The sequence below is a fragment of the Notolepis coatsorum genome (assembly GCF_963971535.1).
Source record: "Notolepis coatsorum genome assembly, chromosome: 8".
NCBI classification, from domain to species: Eukaryota; Metazoa; Chordata; class Actinopteri; order Aulopiformes; family Paralepididae; genus Notolepis; species Notolepis coatsorum.
Window position 1 is genome coordinate 42,772,876 of NC_140172.1, and position 25,357 is coordinate 42,798,232.

The 25,357-nt window shown below is 45.1% G+C and overlaps 1 protein-coding gene across 1 annotated transcript in view; it reads right to left on the reverse strand.

The window, feature by feature from the left end:
* Positions 1-20,754, reverse strand: part of LOC311233773 (LIM domain kinase 1-like) — a 38,639-nt gene extending 17,885 nt beyond the window's left edge. Inside the window, exons 1-2 of the mRNA XM_084320790.1 lie at positions 20,563-20,754; positions 693-831 (exon numbers count right to left, since the gene is read on the reverse strand). Of these exons, the coding sequence (XP_084176916.1) occupies positions 693-831; positions 20,563-20,705 (282 nt within the window). The 5' untranslated portion in view covers positions 20,706-20,754. The remainder of the gene's footprint in view (positions 1-692; positions 832-20,562) is intronic.
* Between the last annotated feature and the right edge of the window lie 4,603 nt (positions 20,755-25,357).

Consider the following 25,357-nt stretch of genomic DNA (forward strand, 5'->3'; position numbering starts at 1 on the left):
GGTTTGGCTTGGCTTGGCCTGGCTTGGCATGGCTTGGCTTGACTTGGCTTGGCTTGGCTTGGCTTGGCTTGGCTTGGCTTGGCTTGGCTTGGCTTGGCTTGGCTTGGCTTGGCTTGGCTTGGCTTGGCTTGGCTTGGCTTGGCTTGGTTTGGTTTGGTATGTATGGCATCTTATCCTACCTATCTTTGCACCTTAGTAAGGTCATTGCTTTGATTATGGTAATTTAAAAGCCCCCTCTTGTTCAATACGAATTTAAAAATTTCTTAGAATTAATCTCTTCATTTGCCAAGTAAATGTTTGCATATACAAGGAACTTGTCCTCCAGTACCTTGGTCAAGGGCAATGACTAGGAGTATGTACCTAGCATACATGTGTTTTATGGTATATCTAAACAGTACCTGTTGTAGATGGATGGGTGTTGCTATGGCCACAGAACTATATATAATGCAGGTTTGGGAGCAGGGGCGACCGTATTGAGATGACGTACCGTTTGGTATGAAAGTAACCAGGTCCATGTGTGAGGTAGGTTACCGCCCCAATTGTACAAACATTACGTTTTATTCGTTTTTACAATCGGATCCATCACACCCTCTCTGGTCTGCTCTGGCACGGGATGGGGAGGCAGGGAACAGACAGGTAGTGGGTAGCATGATGGATGATACAATATAACATGTTGATGATGACTACCTTACCATGATAAGTCCTGTTATGATGGCCTCCTGGCAGCCGTGGCAGTGCTCCCCATAACGGGCCCAGTAGTGGCGCTTACAAAAGAGCTCTCCATCTCTTTCATAATACCAGTGAGACAGGATACAGCCACACTCACAACACCTGCAGAGGGATGAGGAAGAGAGATGGATGAGGAGGAGGAGAGAGGGACGAGGAGGAGAGAAGGAGGAGGAGGAGGAGGAGGAGGAGGAGGAGGAGAGGGACAAGGAAGAGAGAGGGATGAGGAGGAGGATAGTGGGATGAGGATGAGAGAGGGATGAGGAGGAGGAGAGAGCGATGAGGATGAGAGAGGGATGAGGAGAGAGGGATGAGAAGGAGGATAAGTGGGATGAGGAGGAGGGAATGCAGTAGAGTGGTGGAATAAGAGTAGTGGGGGAAAGGGGGTGTTAAGGGGATAATGAGAAGTACAGGGGGTACAGGACAGTTACAGAGATGGTCCACATGAGAAGATAGGAGGAGGGCGGCTAGGTGGTGCAGTGGGCAAGGCACTCACCACCAATGCTGGAGACGCTGGGTTCGAGCCCAGCTCTCCACATTGTTTTCAGTTTGGCTGGTCGTCCGTACTAATACAATTGCCAGTATTAGGGGGAGGGAAAACTGAGGGGTGGGGATCGGACGTTGTGGACAGCGACTCCTACAGGTCGGTTGGTGCGCCTGCGCAGTAGAATCAAGAAGCGATGGGGGCGGCGCCCCTCCAAAGCACAGACCCCTGACGCTAAAAGATCACGCTGCGCAGGTGAAAAGATGCGACGGCTGCTACCTTGAGTACCGGAGGGGACGCGTGAATATTTTAGGCAACCAACTTGTGTTTAGCGTTTCTCTGATTGGCCACTACGCCCATGTGACCGCGGCAGCGCGAGAGAGCTGCAGCGCGGAAATAGGCTGTCTATTGCCTCGCGCTGCAGCGCGGAAATAGGCTGTCTATTGCCATTCTCTAAGACAAACTCTAACCTTAACCAGCTCCTTAACAGCGCCTAAACTTAACCCTTCTAACCTTAACCAACTCCGAAACAATGCCTAACCTTAACCAATGCTTAAAGTTAACATGCCTAAACTTAACCGGCGAAAGAATGCACGTTAAAAAATATTGCCATTCTCTAAGACAAACTCTAACCTTAACCAGCTCCTTAACAGCGCCTAAACTTAACCCTTCTAACTTTAACCAACTCCGAAACAATGCCTAACCTTAACCAACTCCGAAACAATGCTTAAAGTTAACATGCCTAAACTTAACCGGCGAAAGAATGCACGTTAAAAAAAAGAAAAAAAGAAAATTGAAGGGAATCGAACTTGGTACCAACAGACCGCAGGATCCACAGAAAGGCAGCACTACCAATTGAGCTAGTTCTGGATGTTAAAAAAGGGGGGATTACTGCTACATAATGCTGCCGCGACAGAGCTCCGCGGCTCTGCTGCTGCCGCGTCGCCGCGGGGGCGTGGCTAGACGCAAGTTGGGCGTGGCTAGACACAAGTTGGTTGCCTTTAATATTTAGGCGGAGGGGACACGTGATGTAAGGCTTCGTCCACATTGCAGCCGGCTTGTGGGAGGCAAGAAACAGCGTTCGAGACAGGGGAGGGTTGAATTGGACGATACGAAATTGGGATGGGAGAAACATTTTAAATGGGAGAAAAAGTGGATAAAAAAAACGAGAAGATAGGAGGATGGAGTACAGGGATGGTCCACATGAGAAGATAAGAGGAGGGAGAACAGGGATGGTCCAGGCATGGTAACTTGAGCCCAATCAGTGGTGGAACACATGAGAGCTGTAAAGCTGTAACAAAAGTTGACTCATCAAACAGATAAAGGAAAAGATGGAACACTGGTGGGGCAGAAGAGACCTCCTTGCAAACAAAAGGTCACAAATGTAATCCCTGTGTAACCCACCTGGATTTAAATCAGAGTCCCAAGGTGTTGCCAGCCAAGGGGGACCCCCCCCCCCCCCCTGGCCAAAAGAGATATTAGGCTTACTAATAATAATAATTCAGTACATTTATATAGCGCTTTTCTAGACACTCAAAGCACTCCCCACAATGTAGGGTGGAAATTGCCTCCTTCACCACCACTGGTAGCACGGTGCACCCAACCTTGGGCTACGCAGGCTCAGTGGCTGCCATACACACATCACACTACACAATGACTGAACGGCTCAGGAGACAGGGATTGATATCAGCCCATTAAGGGGAAGGGATGATTAGGTGGCCTTGATGTCAGAGACCTGATTGGGAAAAAACACACTAACAAACATGTTCCACATGTTCTTCCCTTCAAGGAAGTCATATTTTCAATAACCAAATAGTTGAAAAGATTCAAAATATGGGACCTTTAAATTAAACAAATATTGCGTGTGGGTACATCCCCTTGTTTAATTTGGGCTAAATGGCATTATTTTGTATATCGTTGGCATTTGTTCAACATTTTGTATATCATGCACAGATTTAGTTTTTGGGTTGCAGTTATGTATCTTGAACATTATTTTCCATTCAAGATTGTCTATTTTTACCCAAATATCAATGCCATTCCATACATAATAGGGTGCAGGAGGCCTAATTCAGAAAATTTGCATGGAATCTGTGGAATGCATGTAATGTGTTGGAATGTTCTGTAAATAAAGCATTGAATTGCAGTTCTTAAATTTACAAAGTCTGTCTCCTGTCCGATTTCTCAATGACCTCATACTAAACTTTGAGAGGAAAGTCTTTACTGAAAGTGACCCTCAAATGTACGTAGTAGGAGTGATAATGAACAGTATGTATTTTTCTCTTGCTGTCTTGGTCAAACACCTCCTGGTCAGCTTGAACCATCTTTTACTTTAGCCTTGTTCCAACCTACACTATACAACGTCAACGTCATTTTACCCTGGTAAAAATTATAATTTTCTAGTTGAATGACAGCATTGTGCTTTCATTAGTTAAAAAGTTCAAATCTGTGTTTTTCCAGAAAACATCTCACAGGAAAATCCTGTTAGCATGATTGTATGGATACCATCTGAACTATTAGGGATTGCATCAGTCCCTGAAATTCAGATGGCATTGAAAGAAGATGATAACTTTCATCTTTACAAATGTCCTTCTCACAAAAGAAGTACTGGCTGAGCTGGGACCACTGGTCAGTCATACACCTGTATAAAAACAGAACATGAGCACTCCCATTCTAAGAATCTTCACTGATGCCCTGGATGCAACAAAATCAACTGTACGCATTGTCACTGCCCTTTAGTCCATAGTTTCTTCACCGAAAGAACACCAAATCAAACACCAAAGTTCTCAAAGTTCCAGGTTTTTCTTTTTTTTATGTTTTATTAGAATTATAGCTTAGAATTATAGAAGCTTTCAATTGCCAGTAACCATTGTGTGAGATAATCTTCTAATCTCTCACATGGGGTCCTATACACCACCAGGGGAAAATCTGGGTGTTGGGCTAAAGCTGGATATTGTAGAATAAAAGCTAATGCACAATTAAAAAAAGCAACAACAACAAAAAATCTGCTTCCTTATCTCTCTAACACTGCAGCTGAAGAGGGAGGTGACTTCCTGGACGGAGTAAAGTTCCATTCTTCCTCTCCCCTGTTTGTAAATGCCATGCGACCCTCACAATAGAGAATGAAAAGGGTTACCTTACAATCTAAACTGGAGGAAGAGATGAAGACAAAGCGTTCCCCCATATAAGAGACATTTTCAGACAACTGCATGTCATTTCACTGTGATGTAACATGTTAACCCTTTCACTGCCACACAACAGAATGTTAACCCTTTACTATCACACAAGGCAGTGAAATGGTTAACCGGCTGCCGTGTGGCAGTGAAAGGGTTAACCTTCTGTGTATTGTTGCAGTGAAAAGGCTTAACTGTTTGGTAGTGCGGCAGTGAAAGGGTTAATAATGGGCACTAATTGTCTGTTACTTGATAACAGATGAGTTATTTTAATAGTTATGTTATTATCATGTATTAAGTTACCACTGTAGTCTTCTAATTTTATATAACTATAATACAATACAAAAGCTGACTTTGAGATGAGCCGCTAATTCACTAGTAGGTTGGTGAGCTATAATTCCAGCTAAATTATGGGGTGTCCTATACTTAAAGGGATACATAGACTGGTATGCAATACTTGCCAGTATAATGTATTGTAATCGATGCATACCATTAGCATAGCCATTAGCTTACTTACCTTAACTAAGACCCATGGTCGAATTCTGACCATGTTTCGTGTCTCTGTAAGTTACTAAGCTAAGCTAGATACCTTCAGAACTACTTATGAATGAATAATGGACTCTGTAAGCGCTCTGGGGTCACTGGGGTGTCACGAAGAGCGCTATATAAATCCAATCCATTATTATTATTATTATTATTATTATTATTATTATCCCACAATCACAGAACTAGAGCAAGCATAGCAAACCTTAAGCCTGCTTCTTTCCATTCCAAACTAGGACAATGCTCCCATGCTTTCTTTGGAGTCTAGGATTGGAACAAACTGCCTATCCCCATCAAGCAGAGCTCACCTCCACAGCTTCAAGAGAAATATCAGGAAGTGGCTCATGGACAGAGTAGAGGAATAGCCCCCTATAATAAGAATGGGATTCCAACAGTTTTTAGTTATTGTGTGATATACAATTTTAGCTATAGGTTAGTCTTCTAATGCTTTAAATGTATGTGTTTTGTGTCATTGTCATGTTCGTTTTTGTTGTGGCTTGGAAATAAGTGTCTTACTCTTTCTCATGTGTACAGTACAGTACAGCTCAATACATACAATTGTTAAGGGGATGCAGACCAGAGAAAGACTTTCGTCTTGTTTACATCAGGGTCCCCCGTTTTCAATTCATCATAACATATATGACATACACAACATACAGATAGACAGTACTGCTACATCTATACATTTATGACATACCAGATTTGCAAATACAGTACTGTTTGTGATACAAAAAGTGTCCAGAAAAAGAGTGTATATACATTTGACGTAGAAACTGTACATTGGAGGAGGTTGGGTAGGTGGGGTGGGGTTGGGTGGGTGGGTGGGGGGCTGTACATTGGAGGTGGGGGGGGGGGGGGGGGGGGGGGGGGTTGGGTAGGGGGGGGGGGGGAGGGGGACGCTGTACACTGTACATTGGAATACTGACAAAGCCATACTTGGTAATTTACTGTACAACTGGGATAGGACATTTGTAGGGGCCAGTTTCGAATTGCAGTCTCCCGTAGGTGTTTTTTGAGGGTGTTTTTGAAGGTGGGTAGTGATTCACATCCCTTTACAGCTTTGGGTAAGGTGTTCCACATTGATGTGGCATAATAGCGAAACGTGTTTAGTCCCTTGTTTGAGCCGAATCTGGGTTTAACATGATTTGTGGAGCTCCCTCTGGTGTTGTGATCGTGGTATTCACTGACCTTTGGGAAGTATTTTGACATGTACATGGGTACCTTGGTCGTGTAGTGTATCTTGTAGACCAGGCCCATTGCAAGTTGCTGTACTCTGTCGTCTACTCTACTCATCCTAGGTTGTCAAAGTGGGCAGGGGTGAGGTGGGTTTTAGGAGTCAGGTCAAGCAGTAGTCTGACTAGTTTGTTTTGAGATGTTTGTAATTTGTTTTTTAGTGCCTTTGAGGTGCTTTGGTACCATGATGTGCAAGCATAGTCGTAGTACCCTTGAATGAGTGCTCCTGCCAAAGTCTTCAGGGTATTCTTGTTTACCAGAGAGGAGATCCGGTACAAGAATCGAGTTCGTTGGTTGAATTTTTATTACATTGGATGCCATTTTGTCACAGGAAAGATTAGCCTCTAGGATGGAACCCAGGTAGGTAATTTCATCTTTCCTTGTGACAATATTGTCACCCACTGTAACTGAGAAGCCGTCGGTCTTGCTTAGTTTGTTATTTGAACCGAAGAGAATGGACTCTGTTTTGCCCATGTGTAATTATAGTTTGTTGTCGGCGAGCCATATGCAGATTTTGCCTAGTTCCGAGCTGAGAACTTTTTCAACCTGTAACTTGTTCTTGTCAGAGACCAGCAGGGCTGAGTCGTCCGCAAACAGGAACAAGTTGCAGTCACAAGCTGACGACATGTCATTTGCATAAATTAGGAATAGTAGCGGTCCTAGTATGCTTCCTTGTGGAACACCACAGCTCACTGTGAGGGGGGGGGATAGGGTACCGTTTACCTCCACCACCTGTTCCCTCCCCTCCAGGTAGGATTGTATCCAGCTCACTGATAGACTATCAAAACCAATTGCTTTTAGCTTGTCAATCAGAATGGTGTGATTGACAGTGTCAAAGGCCTTTTGTAGGTCCAGCATGACCATGCCACAGTATTTGCCCGCGTCCACCTCTTGTTTGATGTGGTCGTTCAAATAGAGAAGGCATGTGTCAGTGGAGTGGGATGTTCTGAAACCAGATTGGAATTCGTAGATTCGATTTTCTTCCGCAAGGTACTTTTCGACCTGTTCGTATACTATTTTTTCCATGACTTTCGAGATGGATGTAAGGATAGAAACAGGGCGGTAGTTGCCTGGGTCTAATTAGCTGCCCTTTTTGTGCAGGGGTGTTACTCTCGCAATTTTGAAGTCCTTGGGGACGTGTGCCTGTTTTATGGAGAGGTTTATTATGTGTGTGATGACTGGGGTGATGGCGGCTGCTGAGTCTCTGAGGAATTTGGAGGGGATGTTGTCATGGCCAGTGGCCTTGTTATCCTTTGGATCCTTGTTGTGTTTTTACTCCATCAATCAAATTAAATAAAATCAAACCTGAGCTATTTTCATGACAGCAACTAAAAGGTATTCTTTAGTGTACACACTCTTAGAAAGATGCACTGTATTGTCCCTAACTAAACATATGCGAATAGCAACACAATAGACCCTTTTCATCCATTTTGATGTGTCACATAGGGTAAACACATGTGTAACTGATAACCAGTGATGCCAGTAACTAGTTACTAAGTAACTAATTACTGTAATCTGATTACTTTTTTCAGTAAATAGTAATCTAACTTGTTACTTTTTACAAGCCAGTAATCTGATTACAGTTACTTTTCCAAGTGGCTGTGAGTTACTATTTAGTTACTATCTCATAATCAGTGATGCAGTGGTGGTACCACTCTGTACCACGCCGTCCTAGCAGTTCGCTGAGCAGAAGTGTGCGCACCGCACGGATGTGCACGCGCACGCACACAAAAATGCGTTCACAACTTTCACTCTACTGTCGCGCCGTGCGCCAAGTACCCGGCACTTATCACCTAGTCTTTGCATAGCATAACAAATAAAGAGAAGTGCAAGACCAAAATACAAGCCCTGTGGGGGGTTTGCTTGAGCTGGTCTGTGCACACGCGAGGGAACATGTATGCGCGTGCACGTGGCGTCCAGGCAGTTCTGATATTACGACTGCACCCCTGCTCATAATGCTGATGATAAAAACGGTTGTCATTCTTGTGGCAGCAGCAGGGGACGACGACGATGACTTCGTAACCTAGTTACTTTAAAAGTAACTAAGTTACTTTGATAATCAAGTAATCAGTAAAGTAACTAGATTACTTTTTAAAGGAGTAATCAGTAATCAGTAATCAGATTATTTTTACAAGTAATCTGTGGCATCACTGCTGATAACACTAATGCCCATTCAAGTGCATTAAAAAAATTTAATCTGGATGTATCACTATGATTTTCTACAATGTGTAGTTTCATTTCATATTATGAGTCAAGCGTGTTTTTCAAATTATGTCATAGATCATAACTCGCAAAAATTCGTCCTATTTTAACTCTGACGCTGAAACCCTAATTCATGCATTTGTCTCATCACGTCTAGACTACTGGAATGCTCTTTTTTCAGGCCTACCTAATTCAAGCATCAAAATATACTAACTAAAACGAGATAATTTGATCATATCACACCAGTCTTGTCCTCCCTACACTGGCTTCCTATTCAGGCCAGATCTGACTTTAAAGTGCTGCTCCTCACATTTTAAATGGGCTCGCACCGATCTATCCAATCTCATCTCACGATACTCGCCCGCTCATGCTCTGCACTCACAAAATGAGGGGCTTCTATCGATTCCTAGGGTTAAAAATAAATCCGCTGGCCACAGAGCCTTTGTCTACCACGCTCCCTACCTGTGGAATATATTACCCGCCGTCGTCAGGGGCGCCTGCTCTGTTGAAGCTTTTAAATCCTCGCTTAAGACCCATATCTTTTCTCTGGACATGAGCTTCAATAGCATTTCAGCAATATATGAGAATAATGTGTGTGCGCTGGGCTGCTCCGGGGAATAATGTGGTGTGTGTGTGTGTGTGTATGTGTGTGGTGACGGATGTGCACGTACTTCTGCTCAGAAAAAACTGCTGGGATGGCGTGGTACCGAGTGGGACCACCACTGCATCACTGTGTATGTGTGTGCGCTCATGGGCTGCTTCGCAGAATAATGTGGTGTATGTGTGTGCGCTGGGCTGCTTCGCAGAATAATGTGGTGTATGTGTGTGCGCTGGGCTGCTTCGCAGAATAATGTGGTGTATGTGTGTGCGCTGGGCTGCTTCGCAGAATAACGTGGTGTATGTGTGTGCGGCGCGCTGGGCTGCTTCGCAGAATAATGGTTTATGTGTGTGCGCTGGGCTGCTTCGCAGAATAATGTGGTGTAGGCCTATGTGTGTGCGCTGGGCTGCTTCGCAGAATAATGTGGTGTATGTGTGTGTATGTGCGCTGTAGAGCTGTCCCCGAAGCCTGTTTTTGGGATTCTATATATCCAATAGACGAGCGCCCTTTTCGATCGCGTGTTCAGAAAGTTTGGTGCACTTGACAAATTGCAGTGTGAAAGCAAACCGAACCAAATGAAGAATGCAACAATGTTGCAACTTCACCCCCCCCGAATCGCACAGAGTCCACCAAACTATATGTGAAAGTGACCACCAAAAGGAGGGAACACATTAGTCCTGTCTTATACTCTACACTACACTGGCTTCCTGTACTTTTTTAAATTTGTTTTAAGGTTCTTCTCCTCACATACAAAGCTCTAAATGGACAAGGACCCAGCTACATTGCTGACTCTCTAATAAAGATGCAGGTCTATTAGAGGTCACCAGAAAGAGTCATAAGAAGATCGGTGATGCAGCCTTTGTAAACTATGCCCCAAAACTGTGGAACACGTTACCCAACAATATTAGGGAAGCCAATACACTAGACGTTTTTTTAAATGTCTTTACCAAAGCATTTGACAGATTTTTACACTATTATACTGCACTATTTCTCTATGATTGACATTGCACTATTTCTCTATGTTTTATTCCCCATGTCTTTATGTTTTTATTAAAGTAACTAGATTACTTTTTAAAGGAGTAATCAGTAATCTGTAATCAGATTATCTTTTACAAGTAATCTGTGGCATCACTGGTCCCCGTCTCCCTGTCTCTCTGTGAGTGGATGTCTCGTAGTGTTGGCCAATGTGGTGGATGTCTCGGATGATGGCCAAGATGATGTGATCCTCTATGTCGCCCCCATACTTCAAATGGATCCGAACGGAATACATACTCATGTGCAAACGGAATATGACTCTGATATTTTGAGCTTTGAGCCTTGACATTTTGCCTTTATCCTACTAGCGCTCGTCTCCCTATGCTTTCTCTTTTGTTGTTGTTGTTCTTAGCTTTATTCTATTTAAATCTTTCAAACATTTTCGTATGTACCCCAGTTGCTATTGCATGTACATATTTGTGTTTTATTACAACTATTTCACCTGTTTTATTTGCCCACCCATCGATCATCCATAGCAACACTATATCACCAACATCCAAGAAGGGGGATCCCCCCTTGAACGGCCCTTCTAAGGTTTCTCTCCTCCACATTGCCTGTGGTGCTTTTGTTCCCCCTTCCTTTCCCTATTGTTTTCTTCCTAAAGTTGCAGTAGGATGAAATTGGTTCAACAGCAGGTAAACACAGGAAGTGAACTTGGACAGAGTTTGGGATTCCTTTTGGAGTCTTGCAGACAGACGTTAAGGTAGGCATGAAAATCCTACACTTTATTGCCCCCCCTCCTCTCTCTAGTTATATCAGTGTGTGTAGGTGTGGTCACCGGTTATATGTACTTAGGCTAGTGGTGATGAGGATGATGGATCTTTCAGTGCCTCAAGAGGTAGAGAAGTCGTCTAGTAATCCAGAGGTTATATCTCGTATAGCTCTGCTCAGCGTCATAGTGGCAATACTCTTCACTTCAGTACTTGCACTGAATAAATTCTCACATGTACCTTTACATACCACCATCTGTCTGGCCACACCCCTATCCGCTACCTACATAAGCAGGGGTGTGGCCATACCATCATCTCCTTCTTCAATTTTCACCATGTTGAGTGCCTGTATACACCACTTTAAGATAGCTGAAATCGTTTGAAGAAAGTTGAAACAGTTGTTAACATTATCTCTTGTTTTTTTCTCTCTCTCATAATTTCAAGTAGAAAAAAGCTAAGTTATAATGTTTTCTTCGGGGGGTCACGCTAGCAACGTCACCCTTCACCAGCGGTTCCCCGTTGCCGCCTCCGTCGTGCGTCTTGGGGCGGGATTGACTCCGCGGTCGTGGCAGTCACTCACGCCCGATCGGCGTCCGGTGGGTAGCTTGCCTCTCCGAGGAGCTGGTGCACCAGCGGCATCTCCTATGAGATGGCCTGGTTCCTGCTCTGGTTCCTCCGCCGCCGGGGGGCCGTCGGCCGATGGGCAGACGGCTCCTCTGGTGGCAGAGGATCTGAGACGCAAACCTTTCGCCTCTGCTCGCTCCCGTCGTAGAGGGTGGCATGCAGGGGCGAACGGCCTGGTTTTGGTGAGCTGCTGGAGCCAGATGAGGGTGCTTCTGCTTCTCCGTGGCCGATGGAAACGGAGGATTACATGGTGAGAGCAGAGGCGCTCTTATTTGACGCCCTGGTGGGGACGCATCACTCTCCCCCTCAGGATGTGGCAGGGGGTGATATGTCTCCTTGGGGTCCCTCGTATTCTGGTGTTGGGTTAGAACCTCCGACTCAACGACGAGATGCCCTGCTATCAGCCACATCGGATGGTGGCACTGCAGTGAGCGGTAGCCTCTCGTATGTGAGGGACGCAAGCTTAGTGGAGGAAGGTGCGCATGGGGAATTACGTGCCTTGTTCCCGGAGCTCATGGCGGCAGCCGCCATCGCCAATGGCGTGCCGCTGCCGCAGCCACTGCCTGCCCCTGTCCCCGATGACTTGATAGGTCATCGATGGCCACGTCGTTCTGTGAGGGAGACAGGCGTTGTCTGCCCATTTTTCCCCTCAAAGGGGTGCCTCGGCTTGATAGACCGATGGCGTCTCTCCTTTGTCCTGAGGTGGTGTGGGAGCCGTTGCGGAAGCCGGTTCCCCACGGGAAATCGGCTAGGCAGTTGGCCAACTGGAGTGACCAGTCGTTCATCGCCGGAACTCAAACCCTAGCTGCGACATCCAACATCGTGCAGCTAGCGCGGTTTATGTCCGGGATGATGCCGGGCGGTACGATGCTGACCGACCATCAACAAGTCCAGCACGCCCGGGCGGCTGGAGCCATCCTGCATCTGATCCAGCTGCAGGCCATAGCCGCCGGGAAGATACGCGCCCTGGCCACTCTGTCCCAGCGCCATATTTGGCCTCGGTACACCCCCCCCCCCCCTCTGCCCCCAAGTGACACTGGCACAATGACATTGACTGCACTGCACTAGTCCGTACTGGATCTCTGCACACTTCACTTTATATATATATATATATGTATTTTATTTATTGATTAATCCCCCACTGCACTGTTTTCGTTTCTTGTCTGTGTTGGTGTTTGTTTACTGTGAAAAAAGAAAGAATGTATACACTGTATTGCTGCAACAATTACCAATGTGTTTTACACAAATGGCTCAATAAAGGAATCTGAATCTGAATCTGAATCTGGAGCAGGCGAGAGTACTGGACAGGAAGAGGCTTCCTCTGCTTACGGCACCCCTCTCCGATGCTGGGCTCTTCAGGTCGGCGATGCAGCTTATGACGGCAGCCTGCAGGGATATGGAGGAGGAGCGTGCGGTGCTCCAGCCCCATTTCCCCCCGCCCGATGTCGCCGGTGGAGTTCGACGGAGGCCTCGTCGTCGGGGACCCGCGACCGTCGCCACCGCCACTACCACCACCACCGCTGGTCCTTCGGCAAAGAAGGCCAGGAGGAGAGAGGGCGCCTCGACCACCGCAGCGGCCAACCCACGCCCGGTGGTGACGGTAGGGATCGTCGAGTCCAGGCACCCCAGTACCGTCCCTCCGGGGCGACAGCTCCCCGGGGTGGCAAGCCACAAGCGGCTCGTGGCAGGCGCCGCTGATGTGACTTTCCCCTCCTGTTACCCCTGCTCCCTTCCCCGGCCCAACTATGATTTGTAAAAACAATAAAAAGTTCCTCCTAAGAGGGACTGTATTTTTTGTTACAAACTGTGTGTTTATTCACTACATATGTTGGGGATACGATGTGTAGATCTTTCGCCTAGTGTGGGGTTGATAGGAGAGCTAGACTTTTAGTCTTTAGCTGGTCGCTACATGTATATGAGTGCTTAGCAAGGCCTGTAGCTAACACTCGATCGAAAGGCTTTTTCTTCCTCATCCTGAAGAAATTATGTTTTCTTCCTATAAGGGTAGAGGTTTAGTTGTGTGTTCTGTTACGTTGAAACAGTGGCATTGAGTCACAACACTGTAGTGTTGGCCTACAGAAGTACTCGTGTGTGTGTAGTTGTGCCACGGTCTTATAGACCTCTCTCTCTCTCTCTCTCTCTCTCTCTCTCTCTCTCGATCTTCTGTGTTTCTTGAAACATAAAACACGGGTGTCGTGTTCACACATAAACCTTGGCCTTGTTATAAACCCTGTCGCAGACGTTGTCGTCTGTGGCTAGCGTGCGTTGGGTTAGCTTATCCTGTTAGGATATACGCTGTTCATTAGCATGCTGGCTACATAAGGTATCATCATGGCTGTTTATTATTATTCGTATACGAGGTGTGGGTTCGTGAGGGGATAACCGGATAAACCCCTCCTTCCCTCTTTTCTGATTGGTCGGGGGGTTTGGTCTTCTTTTCATTCGGTCCTGCCGCGCTGATTGGTCAGTACAGCACGGGGGGGGGGGGGGGGGGGGAGGGGAGGGAATTCGCTGACTCCTCACCTATCAGGGTCGGTTGAGTCAGGGGATTCCCCCCGCCATAGAATACGTCACTGGGCACATTTCTATTACCTGTTACCTGTTTATTGCACAATGTTGTTTTTTTATTGGATTCTATTATATGTTGTACCACTGTATTGCACATCGTTGAGGGCAAGACCACCCGCATTTCATTGTATACTTGTATGCCGTGACAATTAAAACTCTTGACTTGACTTGACTATTGGTCGCTGACTTCCATGAGTTCTCTACAGGCCCCATGTGTGGTTCTCTGTTATTGTCAAGTTGGTGTGGCGGGGCGTAGGGACTTAAGAGTTCTGCTACGCTCGATATATATGTAACTTGAGCCTTTTGGTCACGTGGCTCAATGTTACATTCACTTTTCAAGTTGTTGCTCATGTGGGAAGTCTCTCTGGGGGTTCCCGTCCCCTCCTTATGGAGTAGGTTGATGGGGTATTGTTTTTTCCCTCAGCCGCGTCGCATGGGACCCATGTCTGTATATTTTTTCTCTTTTCTGTAGAAAAGAAAGAATAAAAAAATGGCTTCTTGTCGTTCTCCCAGGCGGCTTGGAGGAACGATGTCTGGTGTCTTGTTAGACTATCCATTGATGCGTTTTGGGTCTCGACGTGTACATAGTGCTGGCCCTGGGTGCTTCTGATAGGAATCACGCATGGGCTTGCGCGCCTTGGTTGCTCATCATTAAAACAGCGTTTTTATGGGGCAACAGGGATGGAGTTGTCTCTTCCGAGCGCCAGTGTTATCTCGACGAATTCTTGTTCATATCTGGGGGATGTTAACGGAATAGATCAAAGCATAGGTAGAGGGGTCTCACGCCCTTGGGGTGGGCCACAGAGCGCGGTACGAAGGGGACCGTCTGGGTGGCGCCCTCTATAATGTTTTGGATCGACACGCGTACCTACCCCCCTCCTAGGGTTGGGGATGTCGGCGTGATTAGGGCACGGGACTGATTCTGGTCACGCCGGTCCAGGTCAGTTAACCCGTTGTCCGCCGGGGACGCAGATCTGCTGTTCTGGTACCTTGAGGGACTTGTGCTTTTTTCGGAGGAAAGATGCCGGGTCGGTCCGGGTGTTACAGGGTTTGACGTTATGGAGATGTTCGTGGTTGTGTTACTACGTATTACCCCTCACTGTTGCTTGGTCCATGTTGTGTTGTACCTTGCGCTGCGCTAAGGGGGCCTGGTCCTTCTCCATTCTTTTCGCCCCTCTCTTCTCCTGCTTAAGCATGGCTGGGAGGGGGCTGTTGAGGTGGTTTTTTTGGAACTCCTCTGGCATCCCTGTGTACGTCCCGGTCCGCCGGGCCCGGTCCAAAATTGTTTTCGTCGACCCGTAGGCCTGGGATAACCCCTTTGTGAAAACTGAAACACTTGTACTGCGGTATAGCCAGTGTATACCCGCAGTTGTGTTTTGGAGTTTTTTCTCGAGGGGTTATAGGAACAACCACCTCATGTTGAACCAAGGGGGTGGTTGGTTCTCTGGTGTGTTGGTAGCGGAGTCAACTCTCGGGTTAGGCCGGTTGAGTGTGCCCCCGCACGTTTCATGACGTCTGCCAATCATGTCAGCCTTCTCTGCCTCGACCCCTCTAGAGAGTCGGGGGGTTGTTTGTGGAGGCTGTGACATGGTGCACAACAATACCAGTATACGTCCCTTCCGCCGGGGTGCTGTTTCAGCAGACCCCTTTGGCGCCTGTCTAGTCCGCAGTGCTCCAGGCTCAGGTCAAGTGCCTGTTGCCTGGATTGAGGGATCGACCTCTTCTGGGGGTCGTCTGCCCGGTGCGCTGCCTGCTCCCGCTGTGGGTGTAGCCTCTTGAGTGCTTCGAGTTTACAGCCATGCCAACCTGAACACGCCCGATCTCGTTCGATTTCGGAGGCGGTATAGGTTCAGGCCTGGGTTGTGCTTGGATGGGTGACTGCCTGAGTATACCAGGATCAGTGAGCCAGGCGGCGTGCTATAGGGGGGAAGGGCCTGCTCTTGGATGGGCCCTGTCCGAATACGCTGGCGATGTGGGGGGCGGTGTCACTAGTGACCGACCGCCTGGTGAGGTCTCGATGCTGTGGCATCATTGGCCTCTCCAGGCCCCCTTTTTCCGGGGGGGTCCAGTCCCTTCTGGGTCTGGGTCCTCCTTCGCGCTCCGCTGCTACGGCCTTGCCACGGGTTGGGTTTTTTCTCTTTATATTAGGGGTGGTAACGGGGGTTTGTTCCTTCCGTTCGTTCCCTAGTGGCATGCGGGTTGTGCTTGTGTAGTCGTGGGTACGCCCCACGGTCTGCTCACCCTGTGCGTTGAGTTGCTTAAGCTCCTCTTCGTGCAGTCGGATCCGACTCCCTCCCGTCCTCCGCTAGGGGGGTTTGGGGGGGCTCGGGTCCTCCCCGGTTCTGATGGTTGTGGGGGGCCTCAGCGGGTTCATTTGTCGAGCTCAGCTCTGCTCAGCTCCTGTGTTGCCACTATGACGCTGAGCAGAGCTATACGAGATATAACGTACGGTTATGTATATAACCATAGTTATATGAGTATAGTGACGCTCAGTGTCAGGACTCACTGAGGACCCCTTGATCTTGCCTTGTGGTGAAAGATTGGGAAGGAGATGATGGTATGGCCACACCCCTGCTTATGTAAGTAGCGGATAGGGGTGTGGCCAGACAGATTATGGTATGTAAAGGTACATGTGAGAATTTATTCAGTGCAAGTACTGAAGTGAAGAGTATTGCCACTATGAAGCTGAGCGTCACTATACTCATATAACTATGGTTATATACATAACCGTACATTCCCAGTTTGATTCCCGCTCCGACCAGGCAGCATGTCGAAGTGTCCTTGAGGAAGACACTTAACCCCTAATTGCTCCCGATGAGCAGGTTGGCTCCTTGCATGGTTGACCTCCGCCATCGGTGTGTGAATGTGTGAGTGAATGGGTAAAATGTGAGGAAGAAATTGTAAAGTGCTTTGGATAAAAGCGCTATATACAGTAAATGCAGCCATTTACCATTTATTTCAAGGAGGCTGAGCAGTTGGAGGCTACTGCTCTGTCTGAGCTTTTATTGGCAATGGAGCAGACACTGCTACACTGCTACAGTATGTGATGTCAACACAGTCTCATCTGTACTCATGTTGCTTCCTATGCATTGTGTTTGAAATACAGCTTTTTACCATGTTGGCAGGCTCTTTTAATCTGTGGCTTTATTATCTATGTTCTCTAAATTAATTTGCATTGTGAGTATAGTCTTTATGTGAATTGATGCAAAGTTGCAGAGTGAGCAGAGGAGAGTGAGGGAGAGACAGAGAGAGAGGCTGAAACCTCTTAAACCCAAGGGGTCCGGTACCAGACCTACAATGACATAACGCCATAAATCCATCTCTACACTGTAAAAAATTCATGTTTTTTCACGGGAAATTCACTGTATTATTTTACAGATTACTTTTGTTTTTCTACTTTAAGTGTAAATGCCATACAATTACCTTTTATCAAAATATTAACCATTAAATAAAGGTTGTAATCTGTAAATGTATTTGATTTTACTGTAATTTGACAGTAAGTATTTGGCAACCATTGATGCCAGACATTTACCGTTTTCTTGCAGCTTTTTTTCTCACAGTGTACAGAATTAATGTTGCGTTTTCTTTTAAAAAGTATCCAAGAGTAAAGACCCTAACCCTGTCAAAACAGCAGTCAAAGTGTCAAAGGGCATTGAGTCGGAAACCGGCACATATTAACAGGAGGAAGTGGCACAGCCAAAAGTGAGTGTAGTCTTTTGAAGGAAGAGACCCAGGGCTTTTGATGGGCTTTCGAATTTCGAAAAACTACACTACCCAGCTCACGCCAGCCCCTGTCAATCATCTGACTTCTGGATTTACTTTTTTATTCTTCTTATTTTTCGGGATTATCTCCCACAAACCTGAACATTATTGCCATAAAACAGAATTCAGTTAGTTTCTCTACATTTCTGTGAACGTCTAGCAAAAAACAGCGTTGCAATCTGATGAAAATGGCGGAAGAATTTACATTATAAATAAGTAACTGTACTTACAGTAGATTTCATTCACGGTTTGTGAATCACGCCTGATACTAAATCCAGATTGAACTCTGCCATTGGAAAGGGGAGATTTGGCCTGATCCATAGATGTGCGACTTGGCCATAATAAGGTAATTTATAGGCCTGATATTCTATATTCAATAATCATATTTCAAATAGCATGTGTCCGGATGGCAGAATTCAGTACTGTATCTACAAAACCTTCTTTTTTATCATCTTCCCTTTATTCATTTATATTCATTATAAAAAAAAAAAAATTGAATTGATATTCTCCTTTGGTTCATTACAATTTACTCAAGCCTATAACAGACACAATACTGGGAATGCATTCCCTGAGATCCATAGATGTCCCTAGATACCAAGAACATGCAAATGGACCTTGTATAAGTGGAACAATCTTTCATTTACTTAGGTATGTATTTTTAGGCGGATTTTCTGAAAATAGGGCTAGGGCTTAAGAGGTTGAGGTAAAGTGCCAGACAGCACAGGAAAGCACACCCAAAGATCTTGTGTGCACTATGGTAGCACCCCCTGATTGTGCCCCTCCATAATTTTGGCTTGCACGACGCCCCTGATTATGGTTCTGTTCCATTTAGTTAATTGCACCTGTGTTTACCACGTGACACGTCAAAGATGGCCTCTATGGAAAAAGTGTATTTCAAACCAGGTTGTCTTGTTTTTTTCTACTACACATACATGTGTTTAGTTAAAGGGACAACACATTTTGAGTAGTATGTACCAAGTCTAGTAGGCCTGCCTCTTTGTTGAGGAAATTATGAGGGAATTAAAGCATCACTCTGGTACAGTAGGCTAAGTAACTGCTAAGTAACTGCCACTACTGTACTATATCCGATAGGAGAGACACAGCTGCGCATCTATTTCTGTCCTCTTGTCTTTGTTTATGTGCCTCTGGCAGCGGATGTTGGACCTATCTGCGATTCCTCTCTGAAACATCTGGACCAGTGAAAACATTGGAATAAACATTAAATCCACAAGATGTAACCTCTCGTGCTCTCACCTCTCCTCAATTTCCACTCTCTCGTTAATCCAACCTCTCTGTTTTTCCCGGAACAGTTCACATTGTTTAAAAATCCCTTCTAATTTGTTATAAACCAGCTGAGTCATTAGAATTTATTCAACATGTGCTGCACCAGTGTTTTGGGATTTGAGATATTGGGAGTGCTATGAATCTTTGTTTTATTTTCAGCATTCATTAGTGATGCCAGTGGAAGTCAATGGGGTCTGTTAGCATGTCTCTGAAAAATCACATAGCCACTTCCAAAAAACTCCCTAACCATTAACAACATCATTAATTAACTATGTAATGACTAAACTGATATTTTTGGTTTGTCTTCAGAGACATGCTAACAGACCCCATTGACTTGCATTAGCATTATTATCAAATGCAATAACATTGGTGCCGTTGACCATTTGCTCTTATGTCATGTTCAACCCAACCCAACCCAACCATAGCATGACATAAGAGCAAAATGGCAACCGTGTGAATATGGTCCATTGCTTTTTGGATGGATTGAAATTATTCCCAGTTTGCGTCAAATCAGATTTGTTATTTTTCCTTTAAAATGCCCCCCCTCTCCCCCACCTCACCTTGGCCTCTTCCTCTTTTTTCCTGCTCGCTATCCCATCCCCTCTTCCTGTGACACTGATAGCGTGTCAGGGCTGCACCCAGACACAATAGAAACGGGTGTAGAAAAACAAAACAAAACAAAGAAGCTACTCATGATGTCATAGGCTAGGTCAAATGTCAAGGGCCTTCTCCTCCCACGGTTGCCTCCCAGTTTCGTCTGTACCTCCCAGCTGGACTTCCTCTGAAAAACACTCATTATTGCTGTGCTGTATAGGCTGATATGACACTGTCATAGGTGACGTTTTCTGAGTATTTTTATTAAAAATCTTTAAAGCTGTATTTTTTCTTCTACTTGATTGATAGTTTATTTGATTGAGTCATTGTAGCCTATTTATTTCTACTTTTAAATGAGTATGTTTTTATTTTTGGTCATAAGAGTAGTGAGTACAGCAAGACAGCGATGTCATTAACAGTAAACACACAGTCATTCTAATAATAATAACCTAGAATAATAACTGATCCCAGGTCTGTTGGTGTGATTTAAAAGAGGCCATCCAATATACCTTAGAATTTCAGTATATGAATGACCCATGAAAATTATTTGCAAAGACCACATCAAAAGGAATTCTCAGTTCATACTGGAGGTACAATTGTGGAACATGCTAAAAGTCTTTTGAGTCAAGTATTGTCCAACTCTAAGTAAAAGTTCATTGAGGTACAATAACAACTGAGTAATATCTATGCATATTTCTGTGTAAATGCAGAAGGACGATTGCACCATATCTTACTCGCATACAGTATTATTATTAGATCTAGGCTATGTTAGGCAGCGATCATGGTGTGTGCTGCAAGAAGTGTCAGACGTTGAAATACCATTGGTATAACTTTACTTTCTCTCTCTCACACAGGCGAACGCCGACACACACACACACACACACACACACACACACACACACACACACACACACACACACACACACACACACACACACACACACACACACACACACGCACACGCACACGCACACGCAAAGTAGTTATAGGCTACTCTATGTAATAATAATGATAAAGGATCTTACGTACCTCCCTTTCATTCCCCTCCGGAATCTCTGGTCCCGTCGTGACATTTTGCTCCCTTGTCCCTTCATCAACTGACAGCTGTCACTCAACAACAGTCCACTCTGTCCCTGGGCAGCGCCTTCAGACACACAGGAGGAGCAACTCATGTATAGAAAAAGAAAGGAGCTTGTCAGTCGCTCACATGTGCGTCCTCTATATCCCTCACACACACACACACACACAAACACACACACATAGAGCGCTGGGACCAGTATCAGACAGATTCTTGCTCCATGCGTACAGCCGCTTCCTTCCTGTGCTAATACAGTCCCCCAAGTGCTGTGTGGGTGTGTGAGAAAAAGCTCTGACCCACTGACACCAGTTACTGTCCCCAATCTCCCTCTGCTGGCCACTGGCAAACACACCACAACCCCCCCTCCCTCATCCACTCTAGTCTAGTATGTAGAACTATGTGGCAGATAGAGTTACACTCCACTGACCCTGCAAGCAGAGTGCACCATGTAGAATTATGCTTACTAAGGATACATACTTTAAAGGAATCACACCTGTGCTGCAGTGTGCATGCTTGTGTGTGAGCAGGCCAGGCATGCATGTAAATGAGCGTGTTGTGTGTGTGACAGTGTGTGTGTGTGTGTGTGTGTGTGTGTGTGTGTGTGTGTGTGTGTGTGTGTGTGTGTGTGTGTGTGTGTGTGTGTGTGTGACGTGTGTGTGTGTGTGTGTGTGCGTGTGTGTGTGTGTGTGTGTGTGTGTGTGTGTGTGTGTGAGAGAGTAAGGTGGAATGAAAAAAGAAAGAGTGTGTGTAATAGCGAAGCAAGGCAGCAAAACCTCATGCATCACAGGCATAATCTCTTTATGAACGCCCCAGTTACTGAACTGTCCTGAGCTTTGTATCAGAAGCACGCTATTCACCACACAAGAAACTCCACCACATTAGTATGAAAATCGTTTCCAGCTAGATAACTGAGCACCATTCATACGGTACCAGTGGTGGTTCTCAGCGTGACGGGGGTCGTTGAGTGGCTTCGGTGGGGTCCAAAGCAAAATGGGAGAATCATTTTTTGTTTTGTTCATTAGAAGTTAGCTTCTATGAGAGGATATACAGTAATTCACTGTTATAGAATTCTGGATTACATCTTCTCAAATGGGAGACAAAATCATACAAAGTGGGGGAACATTGCCTAATTTTTTTCTTTTTTTTAATCAATTCGGGGGTTGTTGACATGAAAAAGGTTGAGAGTTCCTGCTGTACATGTATACTGTCATATGTCCAAAATCAGCCCACATAATGTACACGTCTCCTTTGATTAGCTAGGAGAGTGAGGTTATGCTGTCAAATAATTTCCACTGAAGACTCAACTCAGTAAACACAGACATTGGTCTCATATAAAATCTCCATCACAGAATTAATGGTAATCTACGTAAAACGCTCTACATCTTGTGCTACTTTATAATGTTCTGTGTAGCTCTGTGCCATCTCAGCTTGTGTTGCACCCAGGGCCGTTTCTAGCTTTTTGGGGGCTCGATACGAAATGTTGTTTGGGGGCCTCTATTTTGTGAAACTATGGTGGGGCGATTCCAAACCCTTTAAGGTGGGCATGCATTTAACATTTAAATGCATCAATCTGGAAAAGAGGCTAGATCCGAAAAATAAAATAAAAAATTATATCTTTTTTTCTCACAAATTCAAATCAAACATCACAATTTGACCCCAGCAATGACAGAAAATTATAATAAATAGGAAACACTGGGGCTCCCCTACATCAAGGAACTCCTGAAAACGTACAGGATTTACCGAATCTGTATTATAGGCCGTGAGCCAGGGCCCCAAATTTGGGCCACGGCTACCATCTTGGGGGACTAACTTTCATAGTGATTTTTGGGAAGGTATACACCCCTGCTGCTAGAAAATATGTGATAGCAATGCAGCAGTTGCCTCCAAATGTGTGCTATCATATTTTTTATAACACTACCAAGCATATTTTTCAGGCCTCCTGTCCGAAATTACATGCCCCAAATTAATCATGATAGCTCCTGAACCATAAGGCCTATATGCATGTGTCTGGTCTCCTTTGATAGGTAACAAGCTAGGACATATGGATCCAGTGTAAGTAAACCCACATATATTACCATTCCAGAGTAAATGGAGATACAATGAAGGAAAACATCATTTATATCCTCGCCTGGTACATAATCTTAATTTAAAAGGCAATATGACCATTATTACCAATATCACATGGATAATAATGCAACTGAATGTGTCCTCCTACTCCTTGCAGGCCATGTGAGCGGCGCGGCACGTGGCGCGGAGCGGGCGGTTCTGACGTGAGCAAGGAGTGGGTTTTAAAATGAGTCGGCGCGACGTCCGGAGCGAGAGTTCTCCTCCGCTCCAATCCACTCCAGGCCGCTCACAGTGGTTTAACACTGTTGATGTAATATATACATGCAGTACAATGCCAAAGCAACAGATGGCGATGTACAAACATGAAGGCCATTTTCAACCAATGAGAAGGGTGAACCTGTGATATCCTGTTCAGGCTTTGTCACTCACTCCTGTTAGAAAAAGTATCGATGCCATTGTTGTTGTCGTTAGCTTACATGCTAACGTTAATGGCAGCGACCATAGCATTGTGGCTCGGCTAGCCTATCATCGCTTAATAGAGCTAGTGAATGGATAAACAACGTTATTTAACATTGCAGAATGGGTACAATTACAATGCGGCTCAATACAAACAATTGTTAAGGGGCCCAGGGGGTGTAGACTGTTGTAGTTTGAGGTAATTTACACCATGCTCAAAAAAGAAAAAAAATAATCTGCCGAGCGATCTGGCGCGGGGAGCGGGGAGCGCTCGATTCAAGGTGAGCGGGGAGCGAGCGGAGAGCGACTTGGGGGCGGGGTCAACATGAGCGATTAGTGGAGCGGACCAAGCTTTAAAGAGCGAAGAGCGGATTTATCGGCCGCGCCGATCCGCTCACGTGGCCTGACTCCTTGACTACAAATGTAACTCTGGATCTGATGAAAATACACAAAAAATACAACATTTATGATACAATTTATAAAGATATCCCATTTGATCCATGGACATGACTTTTAAAGGCTGTCTAGATCTATAATTATTATTATTATCTGACTCCACCCAGCCATATGAACAAACATTTTATTGGATGTCTATAAGCCAACCACTGTTCCACATCATCTAAAGTGGACTGCATTAGAGCCACACCCCTCTTTCAGCAAGCATGGCCGATCGTGATGCTAGGAGAAAGCGTAAGGAACATTTTAATCAAGTAATCATGTTTATATTTTTAACACAAACCACCTTCTACTTCCTTATGCAGTAAAAACATTGACGGGTAATACTGAGCTCATCCAAACACTGAACAAGCTTGGGCATGGGGTCTATTACTCCCAACTTGAAGAGAATGACACTGCTCTGTGTCTCCAAAAGCTAGCAACAGCCTCAACTCAAAGAGTTGTACTTCCAGCATCAATCTTGCATGGGACAATATTGATAGACTTGAGGAAACTCTCACTGGAAAGGGCACATCACATAGAGTCAATGGTATAGTTGTACAGGCCAATGTCTATGGACCACAACTACCAAGAGCTGAGCTTCCACACATTGAGAAACTGAAGCAGAGATCGGTCACCATTGAGGACCAAGAACTGGGAGTATATGTAGCAGGTGCGCGTGTGGGCCCACAGCCTCTCCCAACCAGGGAACACTGTGTCCAGGAAACCAAGGAAGCTGCTCTTCTTGCCTGCAAGAAGAACCTGGTGTGGGCACTTGCAAGGCAAACAGATACAGAGAATCAGACAATCCCAAGCTGGACTGGTTTTAATATCAGCACCAGGGACCAAGAACCAATCTCACAAGATATAGTTGGGTATCTGCCAACCATCAATTCACCAGCCACACAGTTGTCCAGTGTTTGAAATCCTGAATCAATCAGAGATAATCAGAAAGGAACTGCATCTAGAATCAATTGTGGTCATGGATCAAGCACTATATGCGAAAGCCACTGAAATTGCTGGTCTAAAGGACATATGCATAGAGGCTGGAATTGTTGCAGAGGGTTCTGTCAATGGAGTCCTTGATGGTAAACACTATAACCGTGCTGTCAGGGTCCACAAGTACATCTATGAAGCACTGATGAGACTCGCATGGGCAGAGTTCAGAGTTCACACTGTGGGTTGAGGACAGCATTCCAGAGAAGAGTGGGATGATCAAATCATTCTTGGACAATGTGAAAGACATGGCCAGTGACTTGAACCAACAGACGGCGAACAATCTGCTGCAAAGTCCACTCTTAGCTGAGCTGATAACCCTGTGGACAGACTTTCTGGAACACCTCCGTCACAACAATGGAGAGCTTTCTGCATTCTGGATGTCATACATTGACATGGTAGATAACGTAATACTTGGCCTTCTGCGTGCCTCTCGTTATTATTATTATTATTATTATTATTATTATTATTATTATTATTATTATTATTATTATTATTATTATTATTATTATTATTATTATTATTATTATTATTATTATTATTATTATTATTATTATTATTATTATTATTATTATTATTATTATTATTATTATTATTATTATTATTATTATTATTATTATTATTATTATTATTATTATTATTATTGTTATTGTTTTTTTACATCTGTACTAGTCTCGGCTCCCAGACCATTGGAGAGCACCGCCAACAGCGCCACGGATAGAGACTGAGAACTGTCTGTACTGAGGGGAGCTTTCCCACCCTCTAACACTGCCAATTGTGTTAGTATGACGA